General features: G+C 38.2%; 1 protein-coding gene across 3 annotated transcripts; it reads left to right on the forward strand.

Moving 5' to 3' along the window:
* The first annotated feature begins 241 nt into the window (after window positions 1-241).
* LOC127643175 (AN1-type zinc finger protein 5-like) lies at window positions 242-12,129 on the forward strand. Of its 3 annotated transcripts, none has more exons than XM_052125771.1 (6): window positions 242-412; window positions 2,858-3,016; window positions 3,447-3,546; window positions 4,594-4,697; window positions 9,007-9,138; window positions 9,229-12,129. In XM_052125771.1, the coding sequence occupies exons 2-6, from the start codon at window positions 2,860-2,862 to the stop codon at window positions 9,375-9,377; spliced, it is 642 nt and encodes a 213-aa protein (XP_051981731.1). In that variant the 5' UTR covers window positions 242-412; window positions 2,858-2,859; the 3' UTR covers window positions 9,378-12,129. The 3 variants fall into 3 exon arrangements, with proteins under 3 accessions (XP_051981731.1, XP_051981733.1, XP_051981732.1); XM_052125773.1 differs by having other exon boundaries at window positions 4,597-4,697; XM_052125772.1 differs by lacking the exon at window positions 242-412 and adding an exon at window positions 437-583.
* Window positions 12,130-18,753: the final 6,624 nt, after the last annotated feature.

Here is an 18,753-nt window from a genome sequence, read left to right on the forward strand (position 1 = left end):
AGTGATCATAACAAAAAGTGCAGTGAGTAGCATAAACTGGTACATTTTAAAGGTAGTCAACGAAACTGTTAAATTCCTAGTTGAAACAATTCTTAATGACTGTGTTGTTGTACAAACCTGGGCAGACTTGTATTAGGCGGTATGGTTGCGTCATAAGTGTACGTCCCGCCCCTAGTATAGAAAGGCCAATGAATACCTGTCTCTCAGCAATGACGCAATCGGCCACTCACCTTACTAAAGAAGGAAACAGACAGGGGGTAAGAGAGAGGGCGAGAGCTCGGGTCTGGAAGAGACGGGGGAGGAATTCCCTTATTTACATCACGGACACAAAGCCTTGGAAGGAATACAAACAACTTTTCGCAAGAGTTCCTGTTCTTTAACCTAGATTAATCGCTCGTTTATATTTGAAAAGGTAAGCGTTTACACGAACGTTTTATTTCAATTTTCTCCCGACGATTATCTCGAGAGCTTTGACGCTATGGTCATGGAAAGACTGAATGACCCCGAAAAAATGGAACGATTACCGATGCAGGATGTGTATTACACCCGGTTAAAGCGTTCGCTTGGATCTGTAACCTTCTAGGTATGAGCGTTATTCGATCGTTTAGTGCTTTGTTCGACGGGTGGGTCCCTCAAAAAAAAAAAAATCAAAGTGGCCCAAGTTGTCAGCGGTACCTTCATGAACATCACAAGCTCCAGAACGTGAGTCGCTGGGTCACCAAAGAAACGACAGGGAGGCACGGTCGACGCCAACTTTCTCTTTTTATAACATCGATTAAAAGTCGCATAGCCTTTACATATCAAACGATATTTGTTTTATTTTTAGTTTTTTAAATCCATTTTCCATTTGTGGCTTTTGAAACCAGTATCGTTATTGTGTAGCTGGTTGTTTATTGTTATGTCCGTACCGTGTTAACTCAAGGAAATGCTGTTTAGCCGTTCGCTTTTTTTTTTCTTACGAAATGGCTGGCAAGCAACTGACAAACAGCTGGTTAGCCATGTTAGCTTTTTGTTTCGAGCTTGTTCAAAGGGTATATTGTCTGTCTGGGGAGGAAATCCTGGAGCAAATGGACAAAGAAGGAAGAGTAAACCAAGCCATTGCTGCTCTGTTGGCTACGTTTGCGTTTGGACACGTTATGATGCTTAATTTCTTTGGATATTTGTGGCCTTTTACCAACTGTTCTGGTTTATTCTGTTCTCTAAGAACCAAAACAGGTTAGTTTGTGACATTGGCTGTTCAACCTAGTTTGTTGCCTACCTAGGCAGCATTTTGGGGAAGCGTTGTCTTGTGATGCCCCAAAATGTTGTCTAGGTGGACGGCTCACCAGGTTTTGAGCCACTTCATCTGGTAGAGGGTGAATGACCCAGATTGTGCGTTTGAATGCAGGTTTTACATTGTTTCATGGCTGGAAGCATTCACTAGCACATGAGTGTTGGTGTGTCCATAGTGGCTATTTGTCCGTATGTGTCTGTCAGCTGGTGTACCTATGTGCCTTCACTGGCATGGGCGAACACCTGAAATATCAGAGACAATCCTAAGTTTTTTTTTTTTGGTACTATTTTTTTTTTTTTCTTTGTTACTTGGGCTCATAGGATGAATAACAAAACTTCCTTGCTGCCTTATTTTAAAGGGGTTTTGGGGCATTTTTTTTGGTCCCACCGGAAGACCAGCTAGCCTCCTAGGCCAGCTAAAAAAGCTGAGCACTTGCTTGGCCAAACAGGGTGACCATACAAACAGCTCTGGCTTGTTTTAGTTTTTTCAGTAGGGCTAAAGGAATAGTTCAACCAAAATGAAAATATCTCCCATAATTTACCTCATGCCATCCCAGATGTGTAGGACATTCTTCAGCAAAACTCAATTTATTTTTTGAAGATTATCTCTGCTCTGTAGGTCCATACAATGCAAGTGAGATGTTACCATAACTTTGACACTCCTTAAAGCCCATAAAAGCAACATAAAAGTAATACATGTAACTCCAGTGGTTTAATCTATGTCTTCAGAAGCAATCAAATCTATTATTGGTGAGAACAGGCCAAAATACAACTTTTTCTTTTTCTCACTGTACATTTTGCCATTGCAGTCTCTTGGCGCAATCATGACTTCTAGCTCAATTACACTTCCTAGTGCTTGATGCATGTACAGAGCACTAGATGGTGCTAAGATGTTCAATCATGCTTTAAATCATCACCAAGGACACTGTTAATGTCAAGATTTATTGTGAAAAAGGAGCTGTATTTTGGTCCATTCTCATTCAAAACCGATTGGATCACTTAAGACGACATTGATTAAACCTCCTAGAGTCGTATGGATTACTTTTATGCTGCATTTGAAGCTCCAAAATACACAACATTTTGAAAGGAAGTGACACTTAAGGCAGAGCTTCCAGAAAGATCTCGCCATATTTTTTTCTTTAAATCATGTCTGAAATCCCACTTGTTTTGCTAGACATTTAATTGGGAAATCTTAGGTTTTGCTGTCTTAAAGATATCCTTCTTTTAATTTCATTTGTGTCGTGTAGTCAAGGGAAATCCAGGCAGACAAATTAGAAGCCAATTCAGTTCAACATGGATAATAGATCCAGCAGAACTCTTATCAGTTCGGTCAGTCGGTTGACTTCATTGAAATTACACTGTCCAGATGAGGGTGGTTGAGGTTGTCTCTCTTTGTTTGAGATAAATCAGGGTCTTTTAATTACAAGGGTATTTCTGGTGTACCCATGCTTTGGGACTAGAAAAGTTTAAAACCTTGAGATTTCCACTAATCTTTGCCTGTGTGCATACACGGCCTATGAGCCACAACAATGCTGTCATTGATAACCAAACCACTCTTGTTTCCATTTTCTTTGTGATATATCAGCGATGGCCCAAGAGACGAACCAGAGCCCCATGCCTATACTGTGTACCACAGGCTGTGGTTTCTATGGCAACCCTAGGACAAATGGCATGTGCTCAGTGTGCTATAAGGAACACCTGAACAGACAGCAGAGCAGTGATCGTAGTCCCATGAGCCCTCTTGGTAAGTCGAACTGAAGCATTAATGTGTTTGTCTAACCTGCTGTGTAGAGCTCTCTATGGTTGCAGGCCACACAAACAACATGGTTATGCTATGGCTTAAGGGCTCTCATTCATAGCACCTCTTGTAGATGGTGACACTATAGTTTCGACCAAAATATAAAACCATGGTTCCTGCTTATGAGGCCTGTCATATCGATCAACACATTGATCTGTTATTCAGATTTTTTTTTTTTTTAGAGGGAATTCTTTTCTTGATCCTGTCTCTAAAGACTAGGTTGGATCTTTTTAATATCAACCCTGAGAAATCCTAGTTTCCTACTTGTTTTGTTGACTGATCTGTTTTTGTTTTATTTCTGGGTCTTTTTTTATACTGTAGCACAACTGCACCTGTGCACTGTTTGTGACTGTTTCTTTGTGTTCTGTTGGACCAGCTGGCAGCTCCTCAGCAGAGGCCTCGGCTATACAGAGACTAGAAGCCAGCATAAACAAAGCAGAGCCCTCACCTGTACCCAGCACAGATAGCATGAGAAAGTGAGTACTTTAATGTGTTTGTTGTGGAACCTTATGGGGCTTTTCCATTGCACAGTACACCTAGACTATGCTCTCTTTTTGGGGGTTTTCCATTGTGGATAGTACCTGGTACTTTTTTAGTACCACCTCGGTCGAGGTTCCAAGCGAGCCGATACTAAATGTGACGTCAAAACCCGGCAGATCACTGATTGGTCGGAGAGAATCGTCACTGGATTTGCGACACGGGACATCCACCCGCTAGTTTTAAAGTTAGCTACAGCGATAGTAGTATAATTTGTTCACGCGACTTTCGAATTGTAAAAAGAAATTGTTGTGCATATAACAACACCGTGGTCAATAAACGAGGTGAAGACATTCCTCTCATTAGCGGGAAGTGTCTTCCAGGTAGAGTGTCAGGCACACGGCTACCACCTGACCTACCAACAGTGTAGGGAAAAGTAAAAAAAAGTACATAATAAGTGACTACAGAACCATCAAGGAGAAGTGGTTCGACCAAATGGACGCCATCTAGACCGTCGAGCAATAGTAGGAAGAGTGCCCTGGACTCAGCCACGGCTGGAGTCCACGATGGAGGATGGTATGTTAACTCTATACTCTTGAAAGCTTTACTTTATTTAGTTGACCAGCTACTGGAAAGCTTGCTTCTAAAACAACAAGGCCAATTTAACTGTTACACTTGTGTAACATCTCCATGCAACAACTGCTTTATGCAGCACAATGAGCTAGAAGCTAACAGTTAGCGGTTGCGTTATTGTTTTTGTCACATTTAAGATGATGTCACGACAGAAGAGGCGGCGCAATTATGACGATCAGCCTATAATCCCACCCACGTTAATTCCACAGTAAACATTAGTTGAAAAGCAAGCTCAGAAAAGTAAAGCGAGCAGAGTCGAACCGTAACGTGCAGTGGAAATGTGCCATTAGAATGGGATGGAATACATTTTATATTGAGATGCATGAAGTTTGAATGGTCTCCTGTATTTAAAGAAGGTGTGTGCGTGTGTGTGTGTTACTTTGGCTGAAACCCTATCTGTCCCCACCCCCCAGAAGTATTCCTTCAACTCCCTTACCAGTAACGCAACAAATGACAGAAATGAGTATTTCTAAAGAGGAGAAGGCCCTGTCTCCGAAAGCTGAAGCTGTTGAACCAGGTAACTAGTGTTCTTTTAACTCAACTGGTAGAGAATGGCACCAGTAATGCCAAGGTCATTGGTTTGATTACCAGAGAACACCATACTCCGAAATGTATAGTTTTGAAATTCACCTTAGATAACATGTCTGCCAAAAGTGCAAATGCAATTACTGTACTTTATCAACATAATTCAGTATGATATAATACAATGTCTGAACTAGGGCTGCAAATAACAATTATTTTGATAGTCAATTATCATTTGATTTATATATTTGATCAACCGTTTAATCAGATAAAATGGACAAATGTTATTTATTTCAATTATTAAAGCGCACCTATTATGGTTTTTAGGTCATACAACATTCAAGGTCTCATACAATAGATGTACATGCATCCAATGTCAAAAAACACTTTAATTTGCTCATAATTTAAATTGCAGCATTACCTTTTTTTCCCCCAGTGTCAAAAATGACTCGTTCAGTGATTTGTTCTTAGCATTCATTCTAAACTTCTTACTCTGAACCTACTCTGCTCTGATTGGTCAGATGTACCAGTCTGGTTAGATAGGTGTAGTGTTTGAGGGCGGGTCAAAGCTGTTCGCGAGCAGCCAATGCAGACCAGAGGTCGGTTTTTTGTTAACAAATTACGTAGGTTGGTACAGGAAGTAAGTCTGGAATAACTAACGACTCGTTTCAGGTGTTCAGAATCTGTTCTTTCTTTTGGGAGTTAATAATTCCATTTGTCGTGCAGGGTTTTTTTTTTATTTATTTTTTTTAACATTCACAAACCGTTATATAACACACTACATGAAATGTAATAATTGAAAAACCATAATAGTTGCTCTTTAAAAAACACAAGTTATACTATATGTTGTGTACAAAAATGTTTCAAATATAAATGTTACTGTATACTGTTTGGAAGCAGCGGGACAATATAAACCACACTTATCAGTGAAGATAAGAGTCAAAACCTCAATGTAAAGGCTCAAGTATTCTTCGTTTTTCTGCGTTCTGAATTTCCTCGCACAAGGTCGAGCTCTCAGCCTTTCATAGAATACTCTTTTGAATGCGAGCAAATGTTAACGTGTTGTTTTTGACCTTTGCACAGTGACTGCTTTGTGATAGTTTTTTAGTATAATCAACGGCAGGCACATGCGCTGACAATGCACGTAAACGAGGACTAACCACATGTTGAGATAAATCTGGGCTGCGTGTGAACCGTCTGTGCTGAAGACTTCATGTCAATTTGTGCTCGTTCCGATACGTTTTACTCACCCTCATGCCATCCCAGATGTGCATGCCTTCTGCTGAACACAAATAAAGATTTTTATAAGAATTTCTCAGGTCTTTTGGTCCATACAAAATGACCAACATTTTGAGGCCCCAAAAATCACATAAGTCAGCATAAAAGTAATCTATATGACTCCAGTGTTTAAATCAATGTCTTCAGAAGTGATCTTCATTCAATCTCTACTGTAAACTTTCACATTCTTGTGTGTTGTGTGAATTCCATTCTGCATGCATATAGCCACGTACTGGGCAGGGGAAATTATTTCTGCCAAAAAAAGGTCTTAAATCTTGATCTGTTTCTCACCCACACCTATCATATCACTTCTGAAGATATGATGAAAACACTGGAGTTGTATGGATTACTTGTATGATGCCTTTATGTGCTTTTTACAGCGTCAATTTTGGCACCCATTCACTTGCTTTTATGCACCTACAGAGCTGAGATATTCTTCTAAAAATCGTCAGTTGTGTTCTGCAGAAGAAAGCAAGTACTACACATCTGAGATGGCATGAGGGTGAGTAAATTATGACCGTTTTAATTTTGAGTGAACTGTATGTAAGTGTTTACTGGTAGGAAGGTCGAGTTCTGCGGAAACACATTCCCTCCTGAACATTGTACACATTACTGTAATGTATTCTATAAGTATAAGGGACTCTGTACAGGTAGTGTTCTTTTTGTAGAGAAATTATTTCATGCATTTTATGTTGAAATGGAGCTTGGTATTGTAAATTTGATTGGTATGTGTTTAAATATGCCTTTTGAAATTAATTTAAAAAAAGTGTGTGTGTGTGTGCGCGTGTTATTAAGATAATTAAAATGCATTGCGTTCTTGTAGCAGAAGAGTTAATCATTGATAAGACAATACAAAAAGCGGCTTTAGAATACAAGATATTGTTTACTACCATATTATTGATCATAAGTCGATCATTGGGATACAGTTCACAGCAATCCATTTCACAAGTGAATTTGTCAATCAGTTGGAGATTTATTATGAGGGCTTGTTTAAGAGCCCGTCAATTTACACCTGCGTCAGACATGCTTGTGTAGCGTCTCTGGTGCGTTGCATCATAAACATTTTTAGTTCACGGTTTCAAGTTAAATATAGTTTAATACTCAATCTTTAAACACATCTTGAGATCCCTTAGTTCGCATATGCGCTCCAAGTGTTTTGAACGCAAGAATGTAACGTATGTTTGCGCTGTTCTTCCTACTGAAGTGTTTTCTTCACTGTATAAACTGTGCTATAAACTGTTATTTTTTTTGGTCAAATTAATCACACCGAATTAATGCGCTAAATCAACAGCCCTAATATATATATATAGATAATTATGTATTTGCTCTTAAATGGCTCAAAAGTGCCAAAAAACCCAAAACTTTTCATCCGAAAAGCCATTTAAATGTACTAGGCTACAATATGTTAAAGACAAAAATGAAAATCTATTAAAAAATAATTGGTATCTAACTAAAACAAAAGGTGAAAATTCAATCCTTTTCATTGATATGCACTTTTTATTTTTCACATACAATGATTCATAGTAGCTTAATAAAAAGCATAACTTGCCTTAATATTTTTTTACTAATACATTTTTGTGAATGAACAAGGTGTGCAAATCTACTTCACTGACTTATTTTTGAAACCCAGTTGAACATTGCATAATACTATTTTATTACTGTGGCACATCAGGCTGATTATTATAATATAATGCTGATTTATTCTGATTATTAGATTTGCATTATAGACAGACACTGAGGAAGGTTGTGATGCCAAAACAGCTGTGTTCTTGTGAAATATAAAATAAAATGCAAAGAAATTGAGAAAAAGGAGCGCTGATTTGTTTTGTTTTTTTATACTGTTTAAGGTTAATGGATCTACGCATTCTGAACTAGTTGAGTGCAGTGATTCCATTTCTTTGATTAAATTTGCGTTATTCAAAAGCAAAGTCTTTCTAGCAAGTCAGTCTCTGTCGGCCGTCTTTGGAATGCTCTCGGGAGGCTATTTCCTGTCATGACAGTGCAGCTCCTATCTATTTGAATTGGGGAAAGACCGAAATCTCAAAAATGGTTGGTCAAGATTAAGATCAAACATATTTCAAATCCGCAATAAAATTAGATAAAATTGGAATCACAAATTGTTTCTTTACCTCATTATGCTAAAACATGCAATTTTCCCAGTTTGTATTGCTAATGCGTGTTGGCGACTTGATTGACAGGTGATGTATGTATCTAAAAGTAGATTGACCGTTTTACCTGTTATGCTGGACTTCCTTTCTACATCCATTGACCACTGGGCATTAGAGCTTCTTGGTTGGGTGTTCAATTTATCACATTCAATTAAATAGAAGTGGCCCATCACTGCTAAATAGTCTCTGTTCAAAAGTAATATATTTCTGTCCTGTTTACTTGACCTTTACATGGAGCTTTTTATTTTGGCACAGATAAGGCAATGTGTATTTGACCGTTTAGGGGTAGGGTAACGTTTGTAATTCTGTATAATATCTTGTAGCAGTTACAACTTTTGAATTGCGCAAATGCTTGAACCTGCATTACTTTGATTTCAAAATGCATGTGAACTGATCTGAGAGCTTTGCCACGCATGTGCACACAGGTCAGCGAGTCACTGGTTTTTTTCTGAAGTGCACACAGACCATGTTTATCTCTCTTTAAATCACAACCTTTTGTCGATTTAATAATCCCATAAAACCAACTTTTATTTGGATTAATTGTGCAGCCCTGAAGGATCGTGAAATTAGTTTACTGTGGCACTCTTTATGAAACTTAATGGCCAAATAAAAGCTCATTAACTCATCACGATATTGATTCATTTTACATTGTCATCAAAATTATTGCTATTGATATTGTATTCCATATATCGCCCAGCCCTACTGTAAACCCATAAATCAGTCTGCATCAAACTGCTTCCAGAATCTACCCAGTAACCCCACTCTACCAAACATTGAAGCAGTTACCTAAACCATATTGCAAACAACTGTTGTTCTTTATTAGTATTATTTTCCTCTCCATTTTTTTTTTTTCTAAAGTTGTATCACAGCCCACCTCGTCCTACTCTCCTGTCCCTGTTACCCAGGGCATCGATGAGGGCAAGAGCCCAGACTCTTCCAAACCTAAGAAACACAGATGCTTTACCTGCCGTAAGAGAGTAGGCCTAACAGGTGAGACTGAAATATTGTCATACTGGTCATTCTGTGATCCATTTGTGTGTCTAAGTAGGCTAGAGTCTTATCTTCTCTGTTGTTTTACAGGTTTTGATTGTCGATGTGGTAATCTATTCTGTGGAATTCACCGGTACTCAGACAAGCACAATTGCACATATGATTACAAGGCAGAGGCTGCTGCGAAGATCCGCAAGGAGAACCCTGTAGTGGTGGCGGATAAGATCCAGAGAATATAAGCTTTTCCCTCCATCTGCGAGAGGGACTGATCAGAACACTGATGGTTAAAATGAATGATTTGATAAACGGACTTGTGTTTTTCTATCACCTTGACAAGAAGAAAAAAGAGCTACACCATCTGAGGCTCATGCATGAACGATCTTGCAGATTTGTTTTTGTAATGGGTATTTCTTTCCATTTTGATTTCCCTCCTCTTTATTTTATTTTATTCTAGTTATTCTTCTATATTCTTTAGTTTCCTGAAGTGTAGGACACCTTTCAGGAAATTTGATTTTTGTTTTGCCTGGTCCTACCCTCACACAATGGGTGTGGTGGCTACTCTGTGCCAAAATGTGGCATTGTAGTTTCTGAGGCAGCATTGTGTAAGTAGTGTTCAGCCTTTGACTTGTTATCATGAATGACATTGGATATTCAAGAGGTGTGTCAAAGCTTGACCTGACTACCTGATGTCTGTTGCATGTGTTGGTCTGTCTAACTGCAAAAACTTTTTTTCTTATTTTTTGAAAGAGTTTGTCATTACAGCCTTCAAATAAATCTGTAGGATTACACAAAGTTGAAAATTAGGGCTGAAACAATTTTTCAACATTGACAACGCTGACAAAAAAAAAAAGTTAACTTGTCATTGTCGAATAGTCGTTTGATCTAATTTAACGTAGAGATCATAGGAAACTAATGATGGCGTGAGGGGAGCACTGAGGCGTGGAAGAAAACACCGCTCGCAGTCTAGATGCACTCTAAACTTTCCAAACAGCTTCAGGTGATGTAGATCACAAAATATGGGGGTAATTATACAATAAGTAAATACAGAAGCACTCTCGTTGTGGAATATGTAGAGCCAGAGCTGCCGCTCCGCTGAAGCAAAACTTGCGTGTCGAGAGTTGTGAAAGGAAACACCCTTGTGTTACATCTTACAATGTAGTTATATTTAATGTGTTATAGCTTTATTAAAGTTCAAGTAATAAGAAAGCAGGTCATGTAAATAACAACAAACTTCGAAACTGGCATTTCTGTGCGGTCAGTGTCTCTTCTATCAGTTGCGTGAATGTCCCGATCTAAGGGGGAGAGATTGAAACTGCACCTGGCTTATGCACACTGTCGCAGGGACGCTCATCCCTCGAGCGCGCACGCTTGCTGCAGTTAGATTATAATGTGATGGCTTGCAATTTATTGAATCATATGTCACTGTGCATTTCTTATCGAGAAGGAAATTGGCAATACACAGCTTTATTAATATGAGAAAGTTCGTTTTTTTTGGTGAGTTAAAGATGGATTGAAGTAAAAGAAAACGTGAGAGAGGGTAGTCTTCACCCCATTATACACTGCAACAAAATACATTTTTGTTTTGGCTTGTTTTCCAATATAAATATCCAAAACTCCTTTTAAAACAACGTACATTTTCTTTAGTAGCTATACTACAGAAGTGTTTTTTTAAATGATAGTCTAATTCACCTGAGAAGCAGCATATAAGCCATTTAGACTTTCTTTTAGAGAATAGATCTAATATATATATATATTTTGTCTTTACTGCACTCACAGAAATATATAAGTGAAAAAATACACTTGTATACAAAATACACTTTTGCTTTAAGAGAATGTATCTGAAATATATCTAAATATCTTGTATTTTGCTTCTCAAGTAAATGTATTTTATTTTTTTTAATTTGTATGGATTTTTAGACCATTTTAAATGGTAAATAAGACAAACACTTGATGACAATAGGAATTTTTTGCAGTGAATTTTTACTGAAACTGAATAGTGTTTTTTCCTTTAATTCAGTGAATGTCATTTAGGGGGTATTTTTAAAAGATGATTTTGTCCTCTTTATTGTTATCAAGCATGTTTAATGCAACCTTTAAGTCTGGTACGAGCTGAATATTCTGTTAAGAGCTAATGATTAATTGTTGAAATTGCCGAATAATCGTTAGTTTCAGCACTAATGAAAATTAGAATTTGCGGTCGCCCAGTTATCAGTACTGTTAAGCATTATTTTAAATTGTGAACGTTCTACTGTGATGTCACACTTTTTTGTTAAATGAAAGTTTGAGATTAATTTGTTTTATTCCTCTGTAATGGGCTATTCTGTTCCCACATTCTATAACTATTATTCTGTTCCTATGTTTTAGAGCTTTGATAACGTCTACAGTTGCAGGGCTTGTGCTCATTGTCTTCAGTACCAGCACCAATGCATTTTTTATATATATATATATATATATATATATATATATATATATATATATATATATATATATATTGTGTGGACCTGTAAACATTTATTGGAATGTGAGATGGTACAGTCTGAGTGTATTAGTGTGCAATGGGGAATTCTGCATACAGCCCTTCTTCCTGCTGTCAAAGTGAGATGTGCAAGTCCTCCTTAGACAGTGCATTTGCAGCACCAATATAGTGTAAGCATTGTCAGATCTGAGTCTGTGAAATGTTATGTTTTTTTTATAAACGCGCCCACAATGCACCTGTCTTTGTGTGTGTGTGTGTGTGTGTGTGTGTCTGAAATGTGAGCGATTCTGAGTGCATGTATTTTGTGTGTATATGTCTTTCTCTACAGGGAGTGCGGTTTTCCTTAAAAGACATGTATCTGTTGAGAGTATGTACCTGTGAGTTTTAATTTCAACTATTATATGCAAATTTGTATGGGGGAAAAACACCTTACTAATGTTCATATTTACGTATTGCATTTAATACTTTTACCTGGCATTAAAGAAGAATTGTATTGTAAATAAAAATGTACAGAGAGAAAGTATACAACCATGCTGTTCTGTTCATTTCTGTTGTCTTTAGGGCAAATGTCACAACACGTGGCTATAAATGCCATGCAGATGTCACATAGTAGAGTAAGTGCTATTCAGTGAGCATGACTTGCATAGTTATAGGAGTGAGGTCCAAACTACATTCCTTCACAGTGACTGGCTGCCCCCGAATTATTTTTCAGATGTCGCTTGTTTTGCACACCTGTCCCGGCTGCTGACGCATATGAAGACACCCTGTCTTTGCAGAAGCAGCTGTCTTGACAACCTTTGCATCCTCTGTGCTTCCAACAAAGCCAGATTTGACAATCCCTGCCTGACCTAGTAACAGCTGGAGGAGTGTGTGCGTGTCTTTAAGGAGTGAAAACAGGTGCTGTAGTCACAGTGTCACCCCTGTCACTCATTCAAACCCACAGGAAAGCACTTTTATCTAAATATACTCTTCTGGTTCGGTTCATGGTTCGTATAAGTTTGTGTCTGTACCTATGAAGAAAATCTAGTTGTTTCATTGTCTGGTACTGTCTGTTAATTTTGTGTTCTTGTCAGACTCCGACTAGTCAGCGTCTACGGCTCACTCTTATTGTTTGTTCTGAGGGGACAAGCTGATGCGGGTGGATGCTGTCACAATGACGGGTGGTGACAGTGACATAGTCATCTGCTCTAAGCATCTATGTAGACATAGGTGTCAAGGGAGGAGGGGTTAACCGAGGGTACTAAGAGGTTATATTAGGGAATTCTGAGTGTACTTTTAGGCACGGTTGAGCAGGAAGGTGAGAAATTATCAGAAGAAAAAGGCAATGACATAGTTTAGAACATTGTGCAAAAGTACATGATACAAGCCAATGACTTGTAGCTGAAACATGGCTGGTGGCAGAATTAAAGAGAATGTAAGACTCGTTCCGTGGGGGAGAAGATGGGTTCTCACACAGTGTTTTACATGCACTGCCCACATTGTGCAAGTCAGAGACTGTAAATTGGCTTCTCGTCTGTAGTTCAGCTGAGAAGAGGGCAAGATTTGTAACTGGGAGACAGAGGAGCTAATGAGAGAAAGTTTCATATGAAATCAAACATGGGGCTTGTGCTGAAAAGAACATGATGTGAATGGGCATCATTGTCTTGCATGTCTATATTGTACAAGAAAGTTTAGAAAACGGGAAAAATTGGGGGAGGTTAAAGGATACTTATATTTGGTTTGTTGGCAAAATGTCCACAGACTTTTAATTAACGTCAAGATTAATTGTTAAAGAATAGTTTACCAAAATGTTTAATTTCTATCTTAATTTTCTCACCCTCATGTCCTTCCAAACTTGTATGACTTCCTTTCTTCTGCAGAACACAAAAGGAGACATTTTAATAGATGGACTGAGTTGATGGTATCTAAAAGGTAGTCCATCTGACTCGTGTGTCATATTCCAAGTCTTACGAAGACATACAGCTATGTAATATTTCCATGAAAAATCTTGATGTGCATTCATGAGTGCATGAGAGAAGCTAATTTGCAGTGGAATTAATATAAACAATGCAAGTTCAATGCAGCTAAACTTTTAAAATGTATATACACTGATTGGCCACAACATTAAAACCACTGGCAGGTGAAGTGAATAATATTGATTATCTCATTACAATGGCTCTTGTCAAGGGGTGGGATATATTAGGTAGCAAGTGAACACAGTTCTTCCATTTTATGTGTTGGAAGCAGGACAAATGGGCAAGCGTAAGGATCTGAGTGACTTTGACAAGGGCCGAATTGTGATGGCTAGACGACTGGGTCGGAGTATCTCCAAAACAGCAGGTCTGCTAGAAATGAATGAGGATGTAAGGAACAGAGATGTCTAGTGTAGAACGTACTAGAGGAGAATCACTGGCCTGTCACAAAACCTAACCAGATTATAACTGAATGCACTGAACTAGGCAAGTGACTTCCACCTGTGATGTCACACAATCCCTCTCGACCTGACAATTCCACACACAAGCAAACACTCCAATCCAGTATACTGTACGTAATTCTCAGTACAGGGGATTCACAGAACATTCCAAACTTGCAAGTTTCTTCTCACTTTCTCAACATTTTGTCGAGAAAATGTGCTGTTCCGGCTGGATCCAGCTCCATTCCTGCTTCGTGTTGGACTCCACTGCTACGTGTCGCTGTGTGGTGATGACTAAATGCAGCCGGTGCCAGCCAAACATCAATTCAATCTATTACGATGGACTTCAGAGGATGAACTGATGCCAACTCGCACCATAATTCATGGTTTGAGTATGCCATTGTCTGAACCTTGCATTTAGGATGGACCCCACCGAAATTACCGGCCAGGTTGAACTGCGATGCACCTCACTGATCTCTGCCTGCATCACAATGGTCTAATGATGGACTACACTCTTGAAATGGAAAAAATAGACTATCAATTGCCAACAAAAGCCTTCATCAGCCAATTAACAAGGACAATTGCATCTATGTGAACTTCTGCAGTTAATCCAGGGTGAACTTCAAAGACATTATTCATTAATCTTACAGTTCATACAAAATCTTTGTTTAAACACCGACCCTTAACACTTACTTAGTTTAATAATTTTAAACCATGACTTGCACTATAACATAATTAATATTTACATTACATTCATAATGTTAGCCAGAGGGGAACTGGCCCCCACAGTGAGTCTGGTTTCTCCCAAGGTTATTTTTCTCCACTAACCAACATCTTATGGAGTTTTGTGTTCCTTGCCACAGTCGCCTTCGGCTTGCTCACTGGGGTTATAAATACAATTATTATTTAATTACTTATTTTTAAACACAATTTGCAATTGTATTTTATCTAATTACACAATGATAATTATAGACATTACAGTTTTATCTTCTGTTAATGCATGATCTTCTGTAAAGCTGCTTTGAAACTATGTTTGTTGTGAAAGGTGCTCCACAAATAAAAATGACTTCAATGCTGTGTTTTTGTGTGTACTAAGCTTTTGTCCCTTGAGGCGTACTGCGGAAGATAGTATTAGTAAACAGTAGCGTAAAACCATGCTGGAACTTGTTTAAGAAATGGGTGTGTCTAAGTGGCTCACAAAGCTGCTCGTGTTCCTCAAGGTAGATCAGGAAATTCACTGCGATTATTAGATATGGAAACCTTGTTGAGACTGAATGTCACTCAAAGAATTCAAAATTCTGTTTTTGATTGTATTCCAGTAAATCTGTGTTTTTAACTGTTTGTGCGGTCATCATAAATATTTATTTGTGTGTGTTTGTGCCTTTTTCAGTCTAGCCAAGAAACTCCCAGCCAGACTAATTTAGCTCTGACTGATTCAGCAGTTCTAGAGGAGCAAGAGAGAGAGAGAAAAGGAAGAGGAATGGCAGGAAGGGGTGGGATTCAAAGGGGCATTATGATGTCACAACTTTGAGACTTGATCAGTTCCAGGCTCGCCTCATTCACATGCTCCCACCACCTCTGTGTGTTAGACTCCACCCCCTCACATGTGCTTTACTCATGTCTCTTTCTCAGGGCATTTGTCTCTCTCCCAGCTTGGTGCCTCATTGTCTTTCACTCCCATGTTTGTACACTCTCCCTCAATGCTGCCTTTTCTCTCTCTCTCTCTCCCTCTCTATGGCACTTATTCTATATTTGCTTGCTCTCTGTTTCCAGCCCTTCGGCTAACAGCAAGAGCAGACAGTTTCCCTTGTCACTGCAGTTTCATTGTATTGAAGGTACTTCCAGCAGTATTACTAGATACTGCCATTAAACAGAACCAGCGCACACAGTTGACGTAGAAAAAGGCATACTGACATCTTTAGGGATAGTAACGTGAATTAAAACAAAAACTGTTTAGTTGCATTTTCTGTGAAACAGCAATAGAGATAAGTGGATGCTGTAATTATGAAAAACATAGTGACAAACTGAAAACAGTGTACAGGCAAGGAATATGTCTGTTATAGGGTATTTTCTCCTCTGAAAATAAAGTTGTTAAACAATATTTTTGTAAACAGCCCATATCCTCTTCTCTCACATTTAAATACAAGGCACATGACTTTGATTCTTGATTAGGCCTGATCATTGTAGAGCATAGGTCTGAGGCATAGTGTGACTTGCTTGCTCAATTTGGTGAGCAATGGCTCAGATGACACTTTCCAAATATACATGATAGACCTGAAAAAGTGTGCACAGTGTGGTTTGTGTGTACGTATTTAGACCTCATCTGGAAAAGTAAAAACTATTCCTATATCTCACACTATATATATATATATATATATATATATATATATATATATATATATATATATGTGTGTGTGTGTATACACAGGGAGGGTTGAGAGGGTTACTTTTTAAATGTATTCCACTACGGATAACAGAATACATGCTTTAAAATGTAATTTTTAATTTCTAAATCCATTAGATTACTCGAGGTCAGTAATGTATTCTAAATACTCTGGATTACTTCAGCACTGGAAGATTTGTTCACTTGTTTTGACAATAAAAACTCTGCCAGTACAGTAAGACAAAATACACATGTTAAAAATACATTCTCTGAAAAACCTAAATATCTTATGCAGTGTTGTTTCTAAAACCAGATAAATCAAATTGATCTTGTTTTAAGGATTTTTAGATATTTTGACAGGAAAACAATACACATTTTATTTTATTTTTTCAGAAGAATATGATTTTTGCCCTAATATAAAAGATCTTACTAGAAAAAATTAATTATGATCCAATGTGAATTTTCTTGATAAATAAATATGATCGTGTCTGGTAACATGTGCAGGTAAAATGGCTAGAAATAGCAGTTTAGCTTTGTGTAAAGCTGACAATCTACACAAGGTTTATTTATATTTCTTCTGCTCCAAACTTACTTCAAACCAACTTCTCTGTCTGCTCTGTATATACTGAATATGATCTTTTTTAAAATATGAGTAAAATATGACACAGGCTAATCAGATTAATTTTTTATTTTTTTTACTAAAGTCATCAGTGTGATTACTGATTATCATAACCATGAGTTGTCAGGCAATAGACAGGAGCCAGTGCCAAGAGTACACTAACAGTCTTTTATCGCCCCCATGTGGATATTAATAGTTATTCTAATATCTGGAGCCGAACCAGCAACTTGGTACGACAAATAACATGGACATGAACTTTTCAAGATTCTGTTAGATTTTATGTAGAGAAAGTGTACATTTTAGATACTGTAAACTTATTCATTTTAACCATTTATTTAAAATGTTCACTAGTTTTCTCCAATTTTGCTTTTCAAAAGTATTCCTTCAGTAGGCTATGACATTTGTAGCCTAATTACAGTAATATAAAGTCATGAAAACTAAATAGCCCTATATAAGAGCTGCACGATTAATCGTTAAAAGATCGCGATCTCGACACCCATGCGATCTCATTTCTAAATGACAACGATTCTGCATTGCATATTAACGTTCCCGTGGCATGTTTTGGAGTTCAATTTTAAATTCAAAATTCATTTCAAGACGCGTATTTAATTGTTAATAAACTTTATATGCATCTACAAAACACAGCGCTCCTGCACAAGACGCTGAATAAGGGGGCTTTCACACTAGCACTTTTGGCGCGCACCCCGGTTCGAATGACGTCAGAGTTCGGTTCGTTTGGATGATGTGAACGCTGTCTTCCGAACTCGGGTGCGCTTAAAAAGGTGGTCTGGGGTACGGTTCGCTGCTGATATGAACGCAATCGAACCAAACCGCGGAAGTGAACCGCTATTGATGACGTATAATGTGGTCGTCAGTCTCACACGCGTCACTTTCAAAATGAGCGGAAAGGGTTTACTTTCGTGCGTGTATACACTTACCTTGACGAAAAGCGGGATTGACGCACACGCACTGCAAGCAGAGAGATGATTTCTGCTTGCCTTCGCAAAAATTGTCTTCGGAGGACAGCCCGCTGTCTTTTGAATGATTTCAGTATTTTTGCGGCAGACAGACGCAAGTGTGTTTCTGTATCTTGATGTTGAAAACAAAACCAAAGGTTCAAAAAAAGAAGAACAAATGTAAACCGAGCAAGTCTATTCATTGAATTTTGACGCCTTTTCATTTCGCGGTTATCAAGCAACACGATTACGCAGCTGCAGCTTGATGACGCAAGCGTACCGCGGTTCGGATACAAATATATAATGTGAACACAGTCCATGGGGGGCAGGGGGGAGCAATCGAACTCGGTTCGGAACAGGCAATCGAACCAAGTGTGAAAGCCCCCTAAAATGCAGCAGTGATTTACAAACTGCAGGGTGCAGCCACGATTAGCTATGAGTGTGACGGAATCTCAGTTCAGTTCCATATTTTAATTTCATTAAAGTTTGATTACAGCCGGCTGCTTTCCAACATTCACGTGTGTGTCTGCCCATGCACTTGTGTTGTGTGATGAATGCAGCGCTCCTGCAGGAGACTCTGCTCTGTTTTTAATCAAAATACCAATTTTTAGGTGATATTAATGTAAACACAGCTGTTAATGAATTACCAGTGTAAACAGACTAATTGTAAATGTAAACAGGGATTAAATCTGCACCACCGTTAATGTATAAGCAGACCTGACAAATTCTTCAAACTGTTAGATCTGTGTGATGCCTAAATATATATAAGATGAATGCTGTCTGTTATAG

This window comes from Xyrauchen texanus, chromosome 4, assembly GCF_025860055.1.
Source record: "Xyrauchen texanus isolate HMW12.3.18 chromosome 4, RBS_HiC_50CHRs, whole genome shotgun sequence".
In the NCBI taxonomy this organism is placed as follows: domain Eukaryota; kingdom Metazoa; phylum Chordata; class Actinopteri; order Cypriniformes; family Catostomidae; genus Xyrauchen; species Xyrauchen texanus.